At 59.6% G+C, this 23,072-nt stretch overlaps 2 protein-coding genes across 2 annotated transcripts; both read right to left on the reverse strand.

Annotated features, from left to right (window-relative positions):
- Nucleotides 1-3,740: 3,740 nt before the first annotated feature.
- On the reverse strand, nucleotides 3,741-7,029 carry LOC125444080 (olfactory receptor 14A16-like). Its single transcript, XM_048516516.1, has 2 exons — nucleotides 6,085-7,029; nucleotides 3,741-3,818 (listed from the first exon to the last, which is right to left on the reverse strand). Exons 1-2 carry the CDS (start codon nucleotides 7,027-7,029, stop codon nucleotides 3,741-3,743), a joined length of 1,023 nt encoding a protein of 340 aa, XP_048372473.1.
- A 7,158-nt stretch (nucleotides 7,030-14,187) lies between these two features.
- Nucleotides 14,188-14,802, reverse strand: LOC125444081 (olfactory receptor 14A16-like). The gene has a single exon (XM_048516517.1). It carries the CDS (start codon nucleotides 14,800-14,802, stop codon nucleotides 14,188-14,190), a length of 615 nt encoding a protein of 204 aa, XP_048372474.1.
- Nucleotides 14,803-23,072: the final 8,270 nt, after the last annotated feature.

Below are 23,072 nucleotides of genomic sequence, written 5' to 3' on the forward strand. Positions count from 1 at the left end.
CTGCTGTTCATGAGGGAATTGGCCATGGCTTTGGGTACCGTGACGGAAACTGAGCCAAGGTCCAGAATGGCCAAATTCATGAGAAAGAAGTACATGGGGGTATGTAGGTGATGATCCAAAGTTACAGCAAGAATGATGAAAAGGTTGCCAGTCACTGCAGTCAAATATACTGTGAGGAACACAAAGAAATAGATTATCTGTACTTCTCTAATGTCTGAAAATTCCAAGAGCAAAAATTCAGATGTGGAGGTAAGGTTGTCCATTTTACTTTCGATATCCATTTGTAGACAACCTGTAGGGCTGTGTAGAGAAAGTATTTCAGAGAACAATCTTCAGAGGGTCTCCTCCAAATCCTACTCTGGTCTATTTAGTAGGGATTTCTTCTGACTGCAAAATGAACTCAGATCTGGTTCCTCACATCCAGGAAGATTTTTGAGTGCTCTCTTGATAGCATTAACTTATGCTGTTGATTCTTGAATACCAGTAGTCCACAAGGCTAATGTTATCAAAAGGACTAGTTTGCCCATCATTTATATATGAACCAAGAGCATCTCAAAGACCATCTATCAAGCACTTTCTTCCATGAATCTCACACCAGGTAAACTCCAACTCTTTTAAATATACAGGGAAAAAAAACATATTATGTATTCTCACTTTCCCCCATTTCGACAGCAACAACCACTCTGTCTTTACTCGACTACTTCAGCTGTGAAGTTACGAATTTGTTCTCCGCTTTTCTTTATGTTGCCCATTTTATTCTAAATCAATGTTCATGGTTTAAAAGTCCTTTGCCTCTTTCCATTTCTTGGGGACAAACTACCAACCTTGACCTAAACGGACATGGGTCTATGAGTGCATATGAGTGTTCTGGCACCATGGCATCAAGAACACTCTGATGCCAGTTTAACTTTTTCAAGGGGATTTAGGATTAATGGAACACTTCCAGATAATATAGTAACAAATTGTACAAGACTCTACGTAATCTCTTTGTAACTTTGCTGCAATCATTCTACATCCACACACTAATTTCACAGTATGAAACATGATTGAATACCTTGGGGCCCTCTTCCTTCTCCAGCCCTTTTGACCTTAGGTTTCCTGTGTCGGTTTCTGCTGCAGTATCGTCATCAAATATTATTTCTTCATTCTTGATTTGGATTGGGACCAATGAATCAATAATATGATTGTGATGTGTGACAAAAGACAGAAGGTCAGGTCTGCTTTCTGCTTCAGCTGTTTAAATTCATGTATCAATTTGCTCATGTCATGTAATAGAGCTTTTGCTTCCATGTACTCTGCTAATTTCTGTCAAATCATTACCAAAAAGGCTATGGGAGGGAGACAGAACAAAATTTATGTTCAGTTGCTAGCAACAGAGTCCCAAGAGTTCACACTTCCATTTTTTGTAACTAATGTAAATGAATAATTACAATTGGATGGCTGCACGTGAAGTAAGATCAAATACATCCCAGCAAGATTTATGCCAATGATGGTATTACAGTTCATCCAGTTTATCATCACACATCCCAAAGGAAGATCCCATCAGAGGTTTGAGGATAGTCTTGTATTTATCACATTTTTAAGCTGAAGTGTGTGTGTGTGTGTGGACAGACAGACAGACAGACAGACAGACAGATGAAGCTATCTGCCTATCTGTATAGATCTCTCTCTATGGCCCTTTCCGCACATGCAAAATAATGCGTTTTCAAACCACTTTCACAACTGTTTGCAAGTGGATTTTGCTATTCCGCACAGCTTCAAAGTGCACTGAAAGCAGTTTGAAAGTGCATTATTCTGCATGTGCGGAATGAGCCTCTCTCTCTTGATACATAGATAGGTAGATAGATACACACACTTTATTTTGATTCTCATTGACTTTCTGTAAGGCTACATAGATTTTATGCAGTGAGTGGGCAAATAACACTTGCCTTGGTATCATTACAACACACTGCTGCTCTTTACAGACACATTCAGCATGTACAGAAGCATATGGATATAAGGACAAGTGATGGTGCAGAAAACTGAGAGTACCACAACAGGTATGCACACTGGTTAGTCTCCAGTGCCTGGTTTCATCATGTCTTCCCAACCACTGACACCTCTGGAAAATTAATCTAAATCAGAACTGTAGGAAAGCACTTTGCCATCTCTCATTTAGAGAAAAATACTGTGATTCATTATGGAAGGGTTGAGAAGTGTAACACCTTGAGACCCAGATGTATAAACCTCATATTAATCTGTGAAAACAACACTGATTCCTAAAAGCTAGTAAACACAATGCTTATGTACATACATCCCAAGTCATTTCTTAAATCTTGTTGTAGGACTTACTTCAATGTGGACTCCTAGTTGAATTCTAAGTAGTACCAAAATGGCTGCATAAATGACAAACTCATCCATTTATACCCATGCTTTATTCCCAAGAGTTCTGGGAGTAATTCCCAAGAGTTCTGCTCACTTAATAACAAGCTGAGTATGATGCCCTTTCCTCTCTGCTATATTGCTTCTTCTGTTCTAACAGACATATCTTGATAATGAATACAGTATGTCTTTGTCTGAGTCCATGAAATAAGATCAAAGGCATGGCAGATAATTCACACCTATTATTACATCAGATTTCTTCCAATATGACTAGACCCAGCTGTAGAGATGAGTAGAATCGGTGTGCTATGTGCAAATAAATTGTCTATGAGGTCAAGAGAAATGTCAAGAAATAAATTGAATAGCATGAACAGAATTAATGCTCTGCAGTCTCTCTCATTTATTTCATTTATTTATTGATAGATTCATATCCCGCCCTTCCCAATAGGGCTCAGGGTAGCGAACATCAATATAACCCAGATAAAACAATACAATAAAATCAATTAAAACTTAAAATAGTAGAACAATAGATAAACAGATGGCGATAAAACCCCATAAAAGACACCCATGGGAGGTCACAATGTTCCCGTCAGGGTGGCTGGCAAGAATTTTATATAGAAATATAAGGATTGCTGACACTCAGAGACTCAGATACAGGCATTTTATTGATTGATTGATTGATTGATTGATTGATTGATTGATTGATTGATTGATTGATTGATTGATTGATTGATTACGCTTATATCTTGCCCATCCTTGTCCACAGCTAAGCTCCAGGTGACTTACATTCAAGTTAAAATGATACATAAGATCAACATAATACATAAGATAAAATGATACATAAAATAAAATAAAACAATTACATTTCCCCTCCTATCATAGATGGCAATGAATACTCTTCAGTCCAAAATAGGTAATCATGACGTCGGATACTATAAATAGATGAGAGAGTGCCTTGATGTTAACAACAATGGTTCAATTGACCATTGGTGGGAAGTGGTCATAAGGCTGTGATGTTATTATGGCAGGTAGATGGCCTCAGCCACAAGCTTGGTGGAACATCACCTCCAATAGCTTCACGTATACCTACTTGCATGATTACAGGCATTTCCCCACACCATCATCTCTTCCCAGCATCGCTCACCAATAGTCTGTTGTAGCCACTTTCTCCAGTTCTTAAAATGGCACAGGGACTCCTATTTATCCCTGGTTAGTGACAAAGGGAACTGAGGCATGAACTGCCCGCCTGCCCCCTCCTGCCCCCTCCTGACCCACACCACCCTTGAAATGACCTGAAATGCCCCCGACACACCCCTGCCCCAACACATGACTACAATGGTGGCACCCTGGGCAAGCCACCCCAGATGTTCCGATTGCAGCTAAGCTTCTGCCCCTGGCCCATGGGAGGTCCGTTTGGCCTCAATGTGGGCCAGGGCCTTTTCAGCCTTAGCACCCACCTGTTGGAACAGTCTCCCAGAAAAGGTCAGGGCCCTTCAAGATTTTGTGGAATTCCACATGGTCTGCCAAACAGAACAATTCCACCAGGCATTCTGTTGAGGTTGATCTTGACCACCAGTCTCCCCTGGGACTGTGTTTTCTTAGCCCATAGGTGGGTTTCACGTCTCCTGCTGGGTTTTATAGCTTTTAGTGTAGACTGGTTCATTAATTCCTGATCTATGGACTATGTGGTTTATTTTATTTTATTATTTTGGTTACTGTTTCACCTTTAAAACTATGGGTTCTTTGTCTAAACAGTTTTTATGTACAGTGGAACCTCGGTTTTCATTGATAATTCGTCTGAAAAGAATCAACAAAAATTGAAATCAATGAAAACCGAGGCAAACTTTTCCATAGGAATCAGTGTAAATCCAATTAATCCATTTGAGTCACTCCAAAAAACATACCAAAAACACATTTTTGGTGAATAAGCATAGTGTTTAATGCTGAAAACAGTAACAAACAATAACACTAGGACCAGCTTCAGAGCCAGTGGACCAATGTTGCACCAGAAAGCTGTCCAAAGAGGTCTGTTTCTGCCACCTCTTTAAGATTTGTCTGAAATGTGGCAAGGCATTGTCATTAAACAAGTTGCAGACATAGCCTGCAACAGCTTTGTCCGGGTGATTTTTCTCCACAAACCCCTGAAAATCAATGAAAACTGAGGCAAATTTTTCACTGAAAACATAGATGAAAACCGAAATTGACGAAAACCGAGGTTCCACTGTATTGTAATTTTGGCTTTACATCACCCCGAGCCAGACATCAAATAAATAAATGGGCAGATGATTTAGTTGAGATTTACTGCTAAGTGTCACAATGTGTCTACAGTCATTTTTTGTGATCAGTTCAGATGCTGATGACCGCACAGGCACAAAAAGTAGCTGTTCATTGAAAGGCTGGATATGACTGCACAGCTACAAAGAGAAAATGAATGGCAATTGGCAAGTGCTTCTGTGCCTCACACAAGATAGTCATCATCTTGGTCAAAGGAATGGCTTTCTTCATATGCTTTGCTAGATCACTCAGCCTGGACACTGCTGCAGATTTTCTGTGCTATGGAGAGAAGAAGAGGAGTTGATGTTTATACTGCCCTTTTTCTCTACCTCTAAAGAATCTCAAAGTGGCTCACAATGACTTCTCTTCATCACCCCCATAGCAGGCAAGCTGCGAGGTGGTTGGGTGGGACTGAGAAAGTTTTGAGAGAAATGTGAATGGTCCATGGTAACCCACAGGCATCATGTGGAGGAGTGGAGAAACAAGCCCAGTTCACCCAATTAGAGTCTGCACTCTTAACCACAATTGCCATGGTGGAACAAGCAGGAGGGGTAAAACAGGAGGAAACCGGGGTCTGTTTAAGGAAATAATGCATATTTAATTTCCACTATGCAGACTGTATGTGCCGTTTTGTTCTGCCCAAAAAACCTGCTGCCATGTGTATAGCCAAAAAACTTTCTCAGACTGAAGAGCAAATCAGTACGTTTCTGGTGTCTAAACTATGGTGAACCAAATTGAGACCATGGCAAGGGGTGGATAGACACACACACAAATATTCTAGTCAAAACTCCTAGCCATCATACAACAGTGGATAAAGGAAAACAGATTATACATCCCATCTGATAGAAATATATTTCTTTCTGAATACAAGTTAGGATTTGATAAGTATGAATTATAAAATTTCCAGATCAATACATTCTAATTTAATTTTCCAATGAAATTGCACGTGGATTTGTGATTATTCCCAGTGCATGTACTGGGTCCAGTATAGAACTGTCTTGGAGGACTGCAAGATAGTAAAACAAGGGGAACAGATTAAAAATTTTAATGTGCTAAAAGAGTAAAGATAACCCTCTGTGCCTTCAATGGAATTATTAGGTTGGAATTTTGACTACCTTTGCTAGGACAAGAAGCCTTAAAAGTATAAGCCCATCAGTAAGAAATCTCTCTCCTCCTGTCCTCCTCTTCTCCTCACTACAGGGTGCCAGTTTGAGACAGATATTTTCCTTATAAAAGCTGCAACACATTATATTTACAATCTTCCTGGAGAGTACTGGAGAGAAGGGGAAACCAAAAACTCCACCCTCTGATAGCACCTTCTGAAGTGCTTCAGAAAATTCAACCTAGACTTTCTAGTGTACTCTATATGAAGTACAAAATATAATAAAATAATTCTCATAACAGGGTGATTCAACCTTATTTTTGTAGAAAAGCTTTGCAAACAATTACTTTAGAAAAGTAACTTAAATCACAGAGTTTCAACAATGCATTTTTAATGTCTTTGTTTCTCATGCTATAAATGAATGGATTGAGCAAGGGAGGGACTACAGCATAAATTACTGCGAAAAGTACATTCAAGTCAGATGAAGAGTAACTGTGAGGCCTCACATAGGCAAAGATACCACTAAATACAAGCAAACAGACCACAGTGAGGTGGGGAAGGCAGGTGGAGATGGCCTTTTTCTGACCATGCACGGAAGGGATTCTGAGCACTGCTGCAAAAATCTGCACATAAGTGACAATGATGAAGATGAAGCATCCTAATCCAAGGGAAGAACCAAATATAATCAAAGCAACTTCCACTAGATACATGTCTGAACAGGCAAGTTTCAAAATCTGTGGGACTTCACAGAAGAACTGATCGATGATGTTGGAGCAGAAGGTGATAAAAAATGTTCCTCCACTGTGTAACACTCCATTAAGTATACCAGCAATCCATGCACTGACCGTCATCTGAATGCAGGCTCCTCTGTGCATAATTGTCTCATATTGCAATGGATTGCAGATAGCCACATACCGATCATGTGCCATTATTGTCAAGATGAAAAAATCTGACTGTAGAAATAATAATAATAAGAAAACTTGAGCTACACATCCTGAATAAGAAATTGACCAATTGTTCATGAGAGAACTGGCCATGGCTTTGGGTACCGTGACAGAAACTGAGCCAAGGTCCAGAATGGCCAAATTCATGAGAAAGAAGTACATGGGGGTGTGCAGATGTTGATCCAGGGCTACAGCAAGGATGATCAGAAGGTTGCCAGTCACTGCAGTCAAATATACTGTGAGGAACACAAAGAAACATATGATCCGTACTTCTCGAATGTCTGAGTATTCCAGGAGCAGAAATTCAGACGTGGAGGTAAGATTAGGCATTTTGCTTCTGCTATCCATTTGCAGACTACCTGTAGGGCTGAGTAGAGAAAGTGTTTCAATCCTCAGAGGGTCACCTCCAAATCGTACTCTAGGCCACTTAGTATTTCTTCTGACTGCAGAATGAACTCACATCTGGTTCCTCACATCCGGGAAGATTCTTGGGTGGTCTCTTGAAAGTGTTAACCAATGTTCCCTCTTCAAATTCCAGTAGTCCATAAAGCTAATGTTATTAAATGGACTGGTTTGCCACACATTCATATAGGAACCAGGAGCACACTCTGGCCCCTTCCGCACATGCAAAATAATGCGTTTTCAACCCACTTTTACAATTGTTTGCAAGTGGATTTTGCGATTCCGCACAGCTTCAAAGAGCACTGAAAGCAGTTTGAAAGTGCATTATTCTGCATGTGCAGAATGAGCCTCTGTCTTTCCCAAAGACCATCTATCACTCACTCTCTACCAAGAATTTCAAACCATGTAAAGCTCAACCCTTTCAAATATACAAGAAAAAACATATTGTGTATTCTCCCTTTCCCCCCTTTCAACAGCAACAACCACTTCGTGTTTACTCGACTACTTCAGCTATCAAGTTTTGAATTTGTTCCCCACTTTTCTTTTTGTTGCCCATTTTATTCTAAATAAATGATGGCACTTGAGTCAACAAGGCCCGTAATTGCGACAGGGGAAGAGTGTGTGGCTCTGGGGCGGCTGTGTGGCCGAGCCTTACCACCCGACAATGATGTGCGTAATGCACGGGGCGAGGGGTGGAACACGCTCCCTACATAATAGGCAGCACATGGTTGCCTCAGCCTCTTTTGGCACCTTTGGCAAACTGACCCACCCACCCTCTTTTTATGGGACGGGGTTGTGTGATATGCGGCTACCCTTGTCACAGCCCTGACGGCTTGGGCAGAGGAGCACATCCTTGTGGGGAGGCTGAAACCGCACGACAGACCTCCCCGCGGTTCATGGCCCGGATCGGGGCTTGGGATGGGTTGGGCTCAGGGACCATGCCTGGAAGGCCTCTGCAGTGGAGCCCAATGATCTACCTGTTAGGGGCTGCAAGGGGGTGAGCACCTGGCGGCCCAAGATGTGTGGGACCCCAATTAAACATTGGGGTTAGGGTCGGGTCAGCTGTGATGCTGTCTGGCTGTTAAGATGCGCTCCTCCTGCTTGCTCAGCTTCAGCATTCAATAAAAGGGGCTGTGGCCCATTTCAATCCAGAGCATGTCCTGTGGTTATTCACTAGGGTAGCATATGCACATCTGGCCGCAAATGCATATGGTTTGAAAGTCCTTTGCCTCTTTCCATTGCTTGGGGATAAACTACTAACCTTAACCTAAACAGATATGGGTCTATGAGTGCATATGAGAGTTCAGGCACCATGGCCCCAGGAACACTCTGATGCCAGTCTAAATTTTTCAAGAGGATTTAGGATTGATGAAACACCTTCAGATAATATAGTAACAGATTGTACAAGACTCTACAGAATCTTTTTGGAACTTTGCTGCAATCATTCTACATTCACACACAAATTTCCCAATATCAAACATGACTGAATACCTTGGAATCCTCTTCCTTCTCCAGCCCTTTTGACCTTAGGTTTCCTATGTCAGTTTCTGCTGCTGTATCATCATCAAATATTTCTTCTTGATGTGGATCTGGATCAATGAATCAAGGATATGATTGTGATGTGTGACAAAAGGCTGCTCAGGTCTGCTTTGTTTTTCAGCTGTTTGAATTCATGTATCCATTTGCTCATGTGATGTAATAGAGGTTTTGCTACTATATGCACTGCTAATTTCTGTCAAATCATCATCAAAATGGCTATGGGAGTGAGACAGAACTTAATTTTAGCAACCATTTCCCAAGAGTTCCCCGCACTTAAGTGGCAAAAACTGCTGAAGTCTTTTTCCCTTGCTGTATTATTACTTCCATTTTTTGTAACTAGTCTAAATAGGTAATTACCACAGCATGGCTGTGAATGAAGTAAGATCAAATACATCCCAGCAAGATCTATGTCAATGGTGGTGTTGCAGTTCTTCCAATTTATCAGCACCCCCCTTCCCCAAAGAAAGATCCTGTCAGTGGTTTGAGGAAGTCCTATTTTTATTACTTTTTAAAAGCTGAAGTGTTTCTGTATGTAGATAGGTAGACAGGTGGATCAATGGATCGATGGATCGATGGATCGATGGGTCGATGGATAGATGGATAGATGGATAGATAGATTATACTGAACCAGCATTTTTTACTACAGTACATGTGACAATATTCAAAGACAAAAAGATTCTAGAGACATACATGTTTGCACTGTGCCAAATAAGCACCACCGAGACATCAGCTATCACCTAACAATGTTTTCAGCTTTTAACACTCAAGTCAACTTAAAAGAAATACATACTGCATGGGGCTCATTTGTGTGTCTATGTGTACAATCCATGTACAGCCTTCAAGTGTGTAACCTTCAAATAAAAGCTGTATGGTAGCTTCAGCAAGCAGCTCTCAAAGCATTGAAGAAGCAGAGATGATTTGCCATTGCCTTCTTCTGAACAGGCTTCCTTCATGGTCTTCCAAGTACTTACCCAGCTTAGCTTCTGAGATCTGACAAGCTTGAGGCAACTCATGCCATCCTCCACCCCAGGTAAATTTGTACCCCAAGCCAAATCCTTCATATATCTAGCATTAAAATATGTCCCGCCATTTTTGTTTGTTTCTTGTGCAAGAGGTCATTTGTGCAGATTCACCACACCCTTTTTGTATATAATTCCTTGGTAAAGCTAGATATTTTTCTTTAATTTGCAACAACAACTATTTCCCACCTATGATATTGGACAATTGCTGTAGATTTTCATGACTTTTAGCACAGAACAGAAATGATTACCTGTTTGAATTCAACACTTGTTTTGACAGTGAGGATCAGAAGTAGCTGTGAGAAAGAACATGAAGACAACACTAAGATTATAATATACCCTGTCTCTTACTCTTGTAAATTTCTATCCTGCCTGTAGTCCAGGAATCACAGGCTATATACACTGTTTTTCCTTCCTCCACTATCTTCTCAGCCACCCTGTGAGGTAGGTTAAGCTGAGAAGGCTTAATCACTGCACCAACGTCATCTAGTGTGCCTCATGGCACGAGTGGATGTCAACCCAGGCCTCCAAGATCCTAATTTGAATTCTTACCAATTACATGACAATGAAAAACATATTACATATTGTATCCCATTGGAATATATATCTCTATGAACACAGTAGAATTTGATCAGGACGAAATACAATAGGTCCAGATAAATGTATTTTAATTTCCTACTTTAATTTCCTATGAAATTGCAGGTGGATTTGTGACTTTTCCCAAGATGTGTGCTGAGTCCCATTTAATGATATCTTAGAGGACTGCAAAATAGCAAACTTAGGGAAATGTGGACTAATGATTTTGATCGTGGTAGGAAAAGTGAGATAACTGCCTGTGTCATAAATGGTATTGTTAGGACGGACCTGTATCTTCTTTATGCCAGGGCAAGAAGCCTTCCAAGAGAAGACTTCCAAGCACCCATGGCAACACAAATAAGGAATGATGTTTCTCACGTCTCTCTCCTCTTCACTTGCAGTTACCTGTTCAGGATGGGCAACATTCCTTGTGAAAGCCATGGGAGGTGGGGGAATGTGGAAGGTGCTTGGGAGACATGGGAGGTGGGGGAAGGTGGAAGGGCTTCTTCTGTGATTCCTCCCAGGCTTTGGAATAACCTCCTCAACTACTTAGCTATTGTTCTTATTACTTCGCTATTGTTCTTATTACTTCGCTATTGTTCTTACTTAGCTATTGTTCTTATGAAAACTGTACATCATTCACCATCACAAAGGGGACTTTCTCACATGCAGAATAATATACTTTCAATCCACTTTCACAATTGTTTGCAGTGGATTTTGGTATTTAGCACAATAAAATGGATTGAAAGTGCAATATTCTGCATGTGCGAAAGTGCCCTCAGATACATTTTACTTGAATAAAATAGGAACCTAGCACCTTTTTAGCTGCTGCTGCTGCTGCTCTCATCCCAACATTGCATCTCACCCCTTTTTAAAATAGTTTTTCTTTGAAAAACAAAGAATAAGACAAGAAATATAAAAACTAAAAATGTGTAGACTTGAACAAACATAACAATAACCATAATCATACATTTTAGAAATGATTATAAAAGTAGACCTGCATTTATGATTTTGTAAACTTCATTGTCATATTATTGAAGATAAATTAACAATAGCTAGTATAATGAATAGGAACAACCATAGTAATTGATCATTAAGCAATTTCATTGACTACATTAATTAATTAACAGATGCACATAAGTTTTTGGACACAGAGAAAAAGTGTTATAATTCTTACTCTAATCATTTTATTAAAATATTTTTACTCTTGCTTCTCTTTAAATTCATTTTCCAGCCATCCGTTTACAAAACTATTCAGTTTGGCCATATTGAAGTACTCTTCCCAGTCTTCTTGATAAACAAATATCTCCATTGTCCAGCTAGATGCAACTATAATTCTTGCTGCTGTTCATAGGTATAAAAATAATTATTTTTGTTTTGTTAGTAGTTCTTTTTTTGCCAAAAGGACTAACAGCATAGTTTAGGGGCCCATTTGAGATTTCATCTTCAATATGTTCTTCATTTCTGTGTGAATTGTTTTCCAAAATGTTTTCACCTTTTTACAAGTCCACCACGTATGAAAGAATAATTGAATTTTACCACTATTGGTTTATATTACATTGCTCTGTACAGTGCTCTCTCCCCCTTTTAACTTCTGCGGCCCTTTTTCATCTCTCGACCTTTCCCAGGGGCATAACGAGGCAGCCCTGGGCAAACTGTAGCCCTGGGCAAAACCTGAGTTGGATGCCCCCCCCCCCCATGGGCGGCCACTCCACCACGACCAATTTTTTTTTGCACCAGGACATTGGTGCCTGCAGGGGGTGCATTTTTAGACATATCAGCACCAAAATTCAGCGTATCATCAGAATACTGTCCTTATGCTACTCCCCAAGTTTGGTGAGGTTTGGTTCAAGGAGTCCAAAGTTCTGGACTCCCAAAGGGGGTGCCCCATCCCCCATTGTTTCCAATGGGAGCTAATAGGAGATGGGGGCTACAGTTTTGAGGGTCCATAACTTTGGCCCCCCTGAACCAAACTGCACCAAACCTGGGGGTATCATCAGGGCAGTCTCTTGATGAGACCCTGAAAGTTGTGAGACTGTGCATTCAGAAATGTGCCCCCCTCAGCCTGCAACCCCCATTGACAGTAATACAGAAAACTCAATGCAGAACAAAGATTCTTGGGCAAATTTCTGGGATGTTCCTGAAGGGGGTGCATTTTTGGATGTATTGGCACCAAAATTTCAGGGTATCATCTGGAAACTGTCCTGATGGGACCTCCCATGTTTGGTGCAGTTTGGTTTAGGGGGTCCAAAGTTATGGACCCTCAAAGGGGGTACCCCATCCCACATTCTTCTGCATTGAGTTTTCTGCATTGCTGTCAATGGGGGTTGCAGGCTGGGGGGGCACATTTCTGAATGCACAGTCTCAAAGCTTTCAGGGTCTAATCAGGAGACTGCCCTAATGATATCCACCAGGTTTGGTGCAGTTTGGTTCAGGGGGGCCAAAGTTATGGACCCTCAAAACTGTAGCCCTCATCTCCTATTAGATCCCATTGGAAACAATGGGGGATGGGACCCCCCTCTTTGGGGGTCCATAACTTTGGACTCCCTGAACCAAACCTCACCAAACGTGGGGGGTAGCATAAGGACAGTCTCCTGATGATACGCTGAAATTGTGGTGCTGCTAGCCTAAAAACTGCGCCCCCTGCAGGCCAAAAATGGAAAACCACAAAAAATACCCAAAAACGAACCCAGCATTTTGATGCCCCCCCACAAGGTGATGACCTGGGTAGCTGCCCACCTTGCCCAATGGGCATTACGCCAGTGGCCTTTCCATCTCCCTCTAAAGAGGGGCTTGTTAGATCATCTGGACTCTATATTTTGTACGCTGTGTTTTAAATGGTCTTAATTATTTTAATGTTTAGAGCCTATATTAATATTGTACTTACATTTAAATTATGAGAGTGCTCTTTTGTTAAGTTGTGCTATGTTGTTTACAGAGTGATTCAGATAACACTCAGAGCCCTTTGGGGATGAGTGATATAAAAGTCTAAATAATAATAATAATAATAATAATAATAATAATAATAATAATAATAATAATAATAATAATAATAATAATAATAATAATAATAATAATAATACATTTAGGGTAGTACATTATTGATTTATATTACATTGTTTATTACATTTAGGACATTAGTACATAATCGCTATAAATGTTTTGTACATTTTTATCCTGCATTTGATCAAGAAAGCTCAGGCTGCGTACAATGTTTGCTTTTCTTTGCTTTATCCTCTCAACAAAACCATTAAGTAGGTTAAGCTGAGAAACAATAACTAGCCACAGGTCATCTGGTGTGTTTGATGGCAGAGTAAACATTCAGATCTGGGCGTCTGAAATCCTAGCCATTGTATGACAATGGCAAATGAAAATAGATTACATATCATATCTAATTGAAAGATATCCCCCCATTAATACCAGGTAGGATTGATCTGCATGAAATACGACAAGTCCAGGTCAGTGCATTTCAACTAACAGTGTTAATTTCCCAGGAAATTGCAGATGGATTTGTAATTTTTCCGAATATGTATACTATGTGCACTGCAGCACTTTCTTGGAGGACTGCAAAATACCAAAGGGAAAAATGGACTTACAATTTTGAATGAGCTGGAAAGGTGAGAGACCTGTCTGTGTAACAAATGCAAATGTTAGGATGTACCTATGACTTCTTTCTGTCTGGAGAAAAAACCTGCAAAGAAGAACCCTAATGAAACCATAGTTGGGAAGGATGTTTATGAAGTCTCCCTCCTCCTCACTGCAGTTACCTGTTTGGGATGCATCCCATTCCTTCTAAAAGCCCAAACGCTCAGCACCATATTTTCAACACCCAAAGTAAATGCTGGGGAGAAGAGTAAACACAAACCATCCACCTCAGACATGATCTGAAGTGCTTCAAAAAATCCCTCTAATCTATCTTGTGTACTATATCTGAAGCCCCCACAAATTCTCTGCTGCAGGATATTCCATCTCATTTTTGTAGAAAAACATTCCTAGCAATAATTTTAGAAAAATGTCCACAATTAAAGAACTTCAGCAATGCAGTCTTGATGTCCTTGTTTCTCATGCTATAAATGAATGGATTGAGCAAGGGAGGAATTATAGCATAAATTATTGCAGACAGAACATTCAGGTCAGATGAACTGTAACTCTGAGGCCGCCCATAGGCAAAGATGCCAGTAAAGATAAGCAAAGAGATCACAGTGAGGTGGGGAAGACAAGTGGAGATGGCTTTTTTCTGACCATCCACGGAAGGGATTCTAAGCACTGCCCGAAAAATCAGCACATAGGTAAAAATGATGTAGATGAAGCATCCCAGTCCAAAGAAAGAGCTCAAAATAATCACTCCAACTTCAACTAGATACATGTTTGAACATGCAAGTTTTAGAATCTGTGGTGCTTCACAGAAGAACTGATCGATCATATTGGAGCAGAAGGTGATAGCAAAAGTTCCTCCACTGTGTAACACACCATTGAGTATACCAGCAATCCATGCACTGACCGCCATCTGAATGCAGGCTCCTCTGTGCATAATAGTCTCATAGTGCAATGGATTGCAGATAGCCACATACCGATCGTATGCCATTACTGTTGGGGTGGGGGGGGGGGGGGGTGGGGGGGGGGGGGGGTGGGGGGGGGGGGGGGTGGGGGGGGGGGGGGGTGGGGGGGGGGGGGGGTGGGGGGGGGGGGGGGTGGGGGGGGGGGGGGGTGGGGGGGGGGGGGGGTGGGGGGGGGGGGGGGTGGGGGGGGGGGGGGGTGGGGGGGGGGGGGGGTGGGGGGGGGGGGGGGTGGGGGGGGGGGGGGGTGGGGGGGGGGGGGGGTGGGGGGGGGGGGGGGTGGGGGGGGGGGGGGGTGGGGGGGGGGGGGGGTGGGGGGGGGGGGGGGTGGGGGGGGGGGGGGGTGGGGGGGGGGGGGGGTGGGGGGGGGGGGGGGTGGGGGGGGGGGGGGGTGGGGGGGGGGGGGGGTGGGGGGGGGGGGGGGTGGGGGGGGGGGGGGGTGGGGGGGGGGGGGGGTGGGGGGGGGGGGGGGTGGGGGGGGGGGGGGGTGGGGGGGGGGGGGGGTGGGGGGGGGGGGGGGTGGGGGGGGGGGGGGGTGGGGGGGGGGGGGGGTGGGGGGGGGGGGGGGTGGGGGGGGGGGGGGGTGGGGGGGGGGGGGGGTGGGGGGGGGGGGGGGTGGGGGGGGGGGGGGGTGGGGGGGGGGGGGGGTGGGGGGGGGGGGGGGTGGGGGGGGGGGGGGGTGGGGGGGGGGGGGGGTGGGGGGGGGGGGGGGTGGGGGGGGGGGGGGGTGGGGGGGGGGGGGGGTGGGGGGGGGGGGGGGTGGGGGGGGGGGGGGGTGGGGGGGGGGGGGGGTGGGGGGGGGGGGGGGTGGGGGGGGGGGGGGGTGGGGGGGGGGGGGGGTGGGGGGGGGGGGGGGTGGGGGGGGGGGGGGGTGGGGGGGGGGGGGGGTGGGGGGGGGGGGGGGTGGGGGGGGGGGGGGGTGGGGGGGGGGGGGGGTGGGGGGGGGGGGGGGTGGGGGGGGGGGGGGGTGGGGGGGGGGGGGGGTGGGGGGGGGGGGGGGTGGGGGGGGGGGGGGGTGGGGGGGGGGGGGGGTGGGGGGGGGGGGGGGTGGGGGGGGGGGGGGGTGGGGGGGGGGGGGGGTGGGGGGGGGGGGGGGTGGGGGGGGGGGGGGGTGGGGGGGGGGGGGGGTGGGGGGGGGGGGGGGTGGGGGGGGGGGGGGGTGGGGGGGGGGGGGGGTGGGGGGGGGGGGGGGTGGGGGGGGGGGGGGGTGGGGGGGGGGGGGGGTGGGGGGGGGGGGGGGTGGGGGGGGGGGGGGGTGGGGGGGGGGGGGGGTGGGGGGGGGGGGGGGTGGGGGGGGGGGGGGGTGGGGGGGGGGGGGGGTGGGGGGGGGGGGGGGTGGGGGGGGGGGGGGGTGGGGGGGGGGGGGGGTGGGGGGGGGGGGGGGTGGGGGGGGGGGGGGGTGGGGGGGGGGGGGGGTGGGGGGGGGGGGGGGTGGGGGGGGGGGGGGGTGGGGGGGGGGGGGGGTGGGGGGGGGGGGGGGTGGGGGGGGGGGGGGGTGGGGGGGGGGGGGGGTGGGGGGGGGGGGGGGTGGGGGGGGGGGGGGGTGGGGGGGGGGGGGGGTGGGGGGGGGGGGGGGTGGGGGGGGGGGGGGGTGGGGGGGGGGGGGGGTGGGGGGGGGGGGGGGTGGGGGGGGGGGGGGGTGGGGGGGGGGGGGGGTGGGGGGGGGGGGGGGTGGGGGGGGGGGGGGGTGGGGGGGGGGGGGGGTGGGGGGGGGGGGGGGTGGGGGGGGGGGGGGGTGGGGGGGGGGGGGGGTGGGGGGGGGGGGGGGTGGGGGGGGGGGGGGGTGGGGGGGGGGGGGGGTGGGGGGGGGGGGGGGTGGGGGGGGGGGGGGGTGGGGGGGGGGGGGGGTGGGGGGGGGGGGGGGTGGGGGGGGGGGGGGGTGGGGGGGGGGGGGGGTGGGGGGGGGGGGGGGTGGGGGGGGGGGGGGGTGGGGGGGGGGGGGGGTGGGGGGGGGGGGGGGTGGGGGGGGGGGGGGGTGGGGGGGGGGGGGGGTGGGGGGGGGGGGGGGTGGGGGGGGGGGGGGGTGGGGGGGGGGGGGGGTGGGGGGGGGGGGGGGTGGGGGGGGGGGGGGGTGGGGGGGGGGGGGGGTGGGGGGGGGGGGGGGTGGGGGGGGGGGGGGGTGGGGGGGGGGGGGGGTGGGGGGGGGGGGGGGTGGGGGGGGGGGGGGGTGGGGGGGGGGGGGGGTGGGGGGGGGGGGGGGTGGGGGGGGGGGGGGGTGGGGGGGGGGGGGGGTGGGGGGGGGGGGGGGTGGGGGGGGGGGGGGGTGGGGGGGGGGGGGGGTGGGGGGGGGGGGGGGTGGGGGGGGGGGGGGGTGGGGGGGGGGGGGGGTGGGGGGGGGGGGGGGTGGGGGGGGGGGGGGGTGGGGGGGGGGGGGGGTGGGGGGGGGGGGGGGTGGGGGGGGGGGGGGGTGGGGGGGGGGGGGGGTGGGGGGGGGGGGGGGTGGGGGGGGGGGGGGGTGGGGGGGGGGGGGGGTGGGGGGGGGGGGGGGTGGGGGGGGGGGGGGGTGGGGGGGGGGGGGGGTGGGGGGGGGGGGGGGTGGGGGGGGGGGGGGGTGGGGGGGGGGGGGGGTGGGGGGGGGGGGGGGTGGGGGGGGGGGGGGGTGGGGGGGGGGGGGGGTGGGGGGGGGGGGGGGTGGGGGGGGGGGGGGGTGGGGGGGGGGGGGGGTGGGGGGGGGGGGGGGTGGGGGGGGGGGGGGGTGGGGGGGGGGGGGGGTGGGGGGGGGGGGGGGTGGGGGGGGGGGGGGGTGGGGGGGGGGGGGGGTGGGGGGGGGGGGGGGTGGGGGGGGGGGGGGGTGGGGGGGGGGGGGGGTGGGGGGGGGGGGGGGTGGGGGGGGGGGGGGGTGGGGGGGGGGGGGGGTGGGGGGGGGGGGGGGTGGGGGGGGGGGGGGGTGGGGGGGGGGGGGGGTGGGGGGGGGGGGGGGTGGGGGGGGGGGGGGGTGGGGGGGGGGGGGGGTGGGGGGGGGGGGGGGTGGGGGGGGGGGGGGGTGGGGGGGGGGGGGGGTGGGGGGGGGGGGGGGTGGGGGGGGGGGGGGGTGGGGGGGGGGGGGGGTGGGGGGGGGGGGGGGTGGGGGGGGGGGGGGGTGGGGGGGGGGGGGGGTGGGGGGGGGGGGGGGTGGGGGGGGGGGGGGGTGGGGGGGGGGGGGGGTGGGGGGGGGGGGGGGTGGGGGGGGGGGGGGGTGGGGGGGGGGGGGGGTGGGGGGGGGGGGGGGTGGGGGGGGGGGGGGGTGGGGGGGGGGGGGGGTGGGGGGGGGGGGGGGTGGGGGGGGGGGGGGGTGGGGGGGGGGGGGGGTGGGGGGGGGGGGGGGTGGGGGGGGGGGGGGGTGGGGGGGGGGGGGGGTGGGGGGGGGGGGGGGTGGGGGGGGGGGGGGGTGGGGGGGGGGGGGGGTGGGGGGGGGGGGGGGTGGGGGGGGGGGGGGGTGGGGGGGGGGGGGGGTGGGGGGGGGGGGGGGTGGGGGGGGGGGGGGGTGGGGGGGGGGGGGGGTGGGGGGGGGGGGGGGTGGGGGGGGGGGGGGGTGGGGGGGGGGGGGGGTGGGGGGGGGGGGGGGTGGGGGGGGGGGGGGGTGGGGGGGGGGGGGGGTGGGGGGGGGGGGGGGTGGGGGGGGGGGGGGGTGGGGGGGGGGGGGGGTGGGGGGGGGGGGGGGTGGGGGGGGGGGGGGGTGGGGGGGGGGGGGGGTGGGGGGGGGGGGGGGTGGGGGGGGGGGGGGGTGGGGGGGGGGGGGGGTGGGGGGGGGGGGGGGTGGGGGGGGGGGGGGGTGGGGGGGGGGGGGGGTGGGGGGGGGGGGGGGTGGGGGGGGGGGGGGGTGGGGGGGGGGGGGGGTGGGGGGGGGGGGGGGTGGGGGGGGGGGGGGGTGGGGGGGGGGGGGGGTGGGGGGGGGGGGGGGTGGGGGGGGGGGGGGGTGGGGGGGGGGGGGGGTGGGGGGGGGGGGGGGTGGGGGGGGGGGGGGGTGGGGGGGGGGGGGGGTGGGGGGGGGGGGGGGTGGGGGGGGGGGGGGGTGGGGGGGGGGGGGGGTGGGGGGGGGGGGGGGTGGGGGGGGGGGGGGGTGGGGGGGGGGGGGGGTGGGGGGGGGGGGGGGTGGGGGGGGGGGGGGGTGGGGGGGGGGGGGGGTGGGGGGGGGGGGGGGTGGGGGGGGGGGGGGGTGGGGGGGGGGGGGGGTGGGGGGGGGGGGGGGTGGGGGGGGGGGGGGGTGGGGGGGGGGGGGGGTGGGGGGGGGGGGGGGTGGGGGGGGGGGGGGGTGGGGGGGGGGGGGGGTGGGGGGGGGGGGGGGTGGGGGGGGGGGGGGGTGGGGGGGGGGGGGGGTGGGGGGGGGGGGGGGTGGGGGGGGGGGGGGGTGGGGGGGGGGGGGGGTGGGGGGGGGGGGGGGTGGGGGGGGGGGGGGGTGGGGGGGGGGGGGGGTGGGGGGGGGGGGGGGTGGGGGGGGGGGGGGGTGGGGGGGGGGGGGGGTGGGGGGGGGGGGGGGTGGGGGGGGGGGGGGGTGGGGGGGGGGGGGGGTGGGGGGGGGGGGGGGTGGGGGGGGGGGGGGGTGGGGGGGGGGGGGGGTGGGGGGGGGGGGGGGTGGGGGGGGGGGGGGGTGGGGGGGGGGGGGGGTGGGGGGGGGGGGGGGTGGGGGGGGGGGGGGGTGGGGGGGGGGGGGGGTGGGGGGGGGGGGGGGTGGGGGGGGGGGGGGGTGGGGGGGGGGGGGGGTGGGGGGGGGGGGGGGTGGGGGGGGGGGGGGGTGGGGGGGGGGGGGGGTGGGGGGGGGGGGGGGTGGGGGGGGGGGGGGGTGGGGGGGGGGGGGGGTGGGGGGGGGGGGGGGTGGGGGGGGGGGGGGGTGGGGGGGGGGGGGGGTGGGGGGGGGGGGGGGTGGGGGGGGGGGGGGGTGGGGGGGGGGGGGGGTGGGGGGGGGGGGGGGTGGGGGGGGGGGGGGGTGGGGGGGGGGGGGGGTGGGGGGGGGGGGGGGTGGGGGGGGGGGGGGGTGGGGGGGGGGGGGGGTGGGGGGGGGGGGGGGTGGGGGGGGGGGGGGGTGGGGGGGGGGGGGGGTGGGGGGGGGGGGGGGTGGGGGGGGGGGGGGGTGGGGGGGGGGGGGGGTGGGGGGGGGGGGGGGTGGGGGGGGGGGGGGGTGGGGGGGGGGGGGGGTGGGGGGGGGGGGGGGTGGGGGGGGGGGGGGGTGGGGGGGGGGGGGGGTGGGGGGGGGGGGGGGTGGGGGGGGGGGGGGGTGGGGGGGGGGGGGGGTGGGGGGGGGGGGGGGTGGGGGGGGGGGGGGGTGGGGGGGGGGGGGGGTGGGGGGGGGGGGGGGTGGGGGGGGGGGGGGGTGGGGGGGGGGGGGGGTGGGGGGGGGGGGGGGTGGGGGGGGGGGGGGGTGGGGGGGGGGGGGGGTGGGGGGGGGGGGGGGTGGGGGGGGGGGGGGGTGGGGGGGGGGGGGGGTGGGGGGGGGGGGGGGTGGGGGGGGGGGGGGGTGGGGGGGGGGGGGGGTGGGGGGGGGGGGGGGTGGGGGGGGGGGGGGGTGGGGGGGGGGGGGGGTGGGGGGGGGGGGGGGTGGGGGGGGGGGGGGGTGGGGGGGGGGGGGGGTGGGGGGGGGGGGGGGTGGGGGGGGGGGGGGGTGGGGGGGGGGGGGGGTGGGGGGGGGGGGGGGTGGGGGGGGGGGGGGGTGGGGGGGGGGGGGGGTGGGGGGGGGGGGGGGTGGGGGGGGGGGGGGGTGGGGGGGGGGGGGGGTGGGGGGGGGGGGGGGTGGGGGGGGGGGGGGGTGGGGGGGGGGGGGGGTGGGGGGGGGGGGGGGTGGGGGGGGGGGGGGGTGGGGGGGGGGGGGGGTGGGGGGGGGGGGGGGTGGGGGGGGGGGGGGGTGGGGGGGGGGGGGGGTGGGGGGGGGGGGGGGTGGGGGGGGGGGGGGGTGGGGGGGGGGGGGGGTGGGGGGGGGGGGGGGTGGGGGGGGGGGGGGGTGGGGGGGGGGGGGGGTGGGGGGGGGGGGGGGTGGGGGGGGGGGGGGGTGGGGGGGGGGGGGGGTGGGGGGGGGGGGGGGTGGGGGGGGGGGGGGGTGGGGGGGGGGGGGGGTGGGGGGGGGGGGGGGTGGGGGGGGGGGGGGGTGGGGGGGGGGGGGGGTGGGGGGGGGGGGGGGTGGGGGGGGGGGGGGGTGGGGGGGGGGGGGGGTGGGGGGGGGGGGGGGTGGGGGGGGGGGGGGGTGGGGGGGGGGGGGGGTGGGGGGGGGGGGGGGTGGGGGGGGGGGGGGGTGGGGGGGGGGGGGGGTGGGGGGGGGGGGGGGTGGGGGGGGGGGGGGGTGGGGGGGGGGGGGGGTGGGGGGGGGGGGGGGTGGGGGGGGGGGGGGGTGGGGGGGGGGGGGGGTGGGGGGGGGGGGGGGTGGGGGGGGGGGGGGGTGGGGGGGGGGGGGGGTGGGGGGGGGGGGGGGTGGGGGGGGGGGGGGGTGGGGGGGGGGGGGGGTGGGGGGGGGGGGGGGTGGGGGGGGGGGGGGGTGGGGGGGGGGGGGGGTGGGGGGGGGGGGGGGTGGGGGGGGGGGGGGGTGGGGGGGGGGGGGGGTGGGGGGGGGGGGGGGTGGGGGGGGGGGGGGGTGGGGGGGGGGGGGGGTGGGGGGGGGGGGGGGTGGGGGGGGGGGGGGGTGGGGGGGGGGGGGGGTGGGGGGGGGGGGGGGTGGGGGGGGGGGGGGGTGGGGGGGGGGGGGGGTGGGGGGGGGGGGGGGTGGGGGGGGGGGGGGGTGGGGGGGGGGGGGGGTGGGGGGGGGGGGGGGTGGGGGGGGGGGGGGGTGGGGGGGGGGGGGGGTGGGGGGGGGGGGGGGTGGGGGGGGGGGGGGGTGGGGGGGGGGGGGGGTGGGGGGGGGGGGGGGTGGGGGGGGGGGGGGGTGGGGGGGGGGGGGGGTGGGGGGGGGGGGGGGTGGGGGGGGGGGGGGGTGGGGGGGGGGGGGGGTGGGGGGGGGGGGGGGTGGGGGGGGGGGGGGGTGGGGGGGGGGGGGGGTGGGGGGGGGGGGGGGTGGGGGGGGGGGGGGGTGGGGGGGGGGGGGGGTGGGGGGGGGGGGGGGTGGGGGGGGGGGGGGGTGGGGGGGGGGGGGGGTGGGGGGGGGGGGGGGTGGGGGGGGGGGGGGGTGGGGGGGGGGGGGGGTGGGGGGGGGGGGGGGTGGGGGGGGGGGGGGGTGGGGGGGGGGGGGGGTGGGGGGGGGGGGGGGTGGGGGGGGGGGGGGGTGGGGGGGGGGGGGGGTGGGGGGGGGGGGGGGTGGGGGGGGGGGGGGGTGGGGGGGGGGGGGGGTGGGGGGGGGGGGGGGTGGGGGGGGGGGGGGGTGGGGGGGGGGGGGGGTGGGGGGGGGGGGGGGTGGGGGGGGGGGGGGGTGGGGGGGGGGGGGGGTGGGGGGGGGGGGGGGTGGGGGGGGGGGGGGGTGGGGGGGGGGGGGGGTGGGGGGGGGGGGGGGTGGGGGGGGGGGGGGGTGGGGGGGGGGGGGGGTGGGGGGGGGGGGGGGTGGGGGGGGGGGGGGGTGGGGGGGGGGGGGGGTGGGGGGGGGGGGGGGTGGGGGGGGGGGGGGGTGGGGGGGGGGGGGGGTGGGGGGGGGGGGGGGTGGGGGGGGGGGGGGGTGGGGGGGGGGGGGGGTGGGGGGGGGGGGGGGTGGGGGGGGGGGGGGGTGGGGGGGGGGGGGGGTGGGGGGGGGGGGGGGTGGGGGGGGGGGGGGGTGGGGGGGGGGGGGGGTGGGGGGGGGGGGGGGTGGGGGGGGGGGGGGGTGGGGGGGGGGGGGGGTGGGGGGGGGGGGGGGTGGGGGGGGGGGGGGGTGGGGGGGGGGGGGGGTGGGGGGGGGGGGGGGTGGGGGGGGGGGGGGGTGGGGGGGGGGGGGGGTGGGGGGGGGGGGGGGTGGGGGGGGGGGGGGGTGGGGGGGGGGGGGGGTGGGGGGGGGGGGGGGTGGGGGGGGGGGGGGGTGGGGGGGGGGGGGGGTGGGGGGGGGGGGGGGTGGGGGGGGGGGGGGGTGGGGGGGGGGGGGGGTGGGGGGGGGGGGGGGTGGGGGGGGGGGGGGGTGGGGGGGGGGGGGGGTGGGGGGGGGGGGGGGTGGGGGGGGGGGGGGGTGGGGGGGGGGGGGGGTGGGGGGGGGGGGGGGTGGGGGGGGGGGGGGGTGGGGGGGGGGGGGGGTGGGGGGGGGGGGGGGTGGGGGGGGGGGGGGGTGGGGGGGGGGGGGGGTGGGGGGGGGGGGGGGTGGGGGGGGGGGGGGGTGGGGGGGGGGGGGGGTGGGGGGGGGGGGGGGTGGGGGGGGGGGGGGGTGGGGGGGGGGGGGGGTGGGGGGGGGGGGGGGTGGGGGGGGGGGGGGGTGGGGGGGGGGGGGGGTGGGGGGGGGGGGGGGTGG

The sequence above is a fragment of the Sphaerodactylus townsendi genome, linkage group LG15, assembly GCF_021028975.2.
Source record: "Sphaerodactylus townsendi isolate TG3544 linkage group LG15, MPM_Stown_v2.3, whole genome shotgun sequence".
Classification (NCBI taxonomy): Eukaryota; Metazoa; Chordata; class Lepidosauria; order Squamata; family Sphaerodactylidae; genus Sphaerodactylus; species Sphaerodactylus townsendi.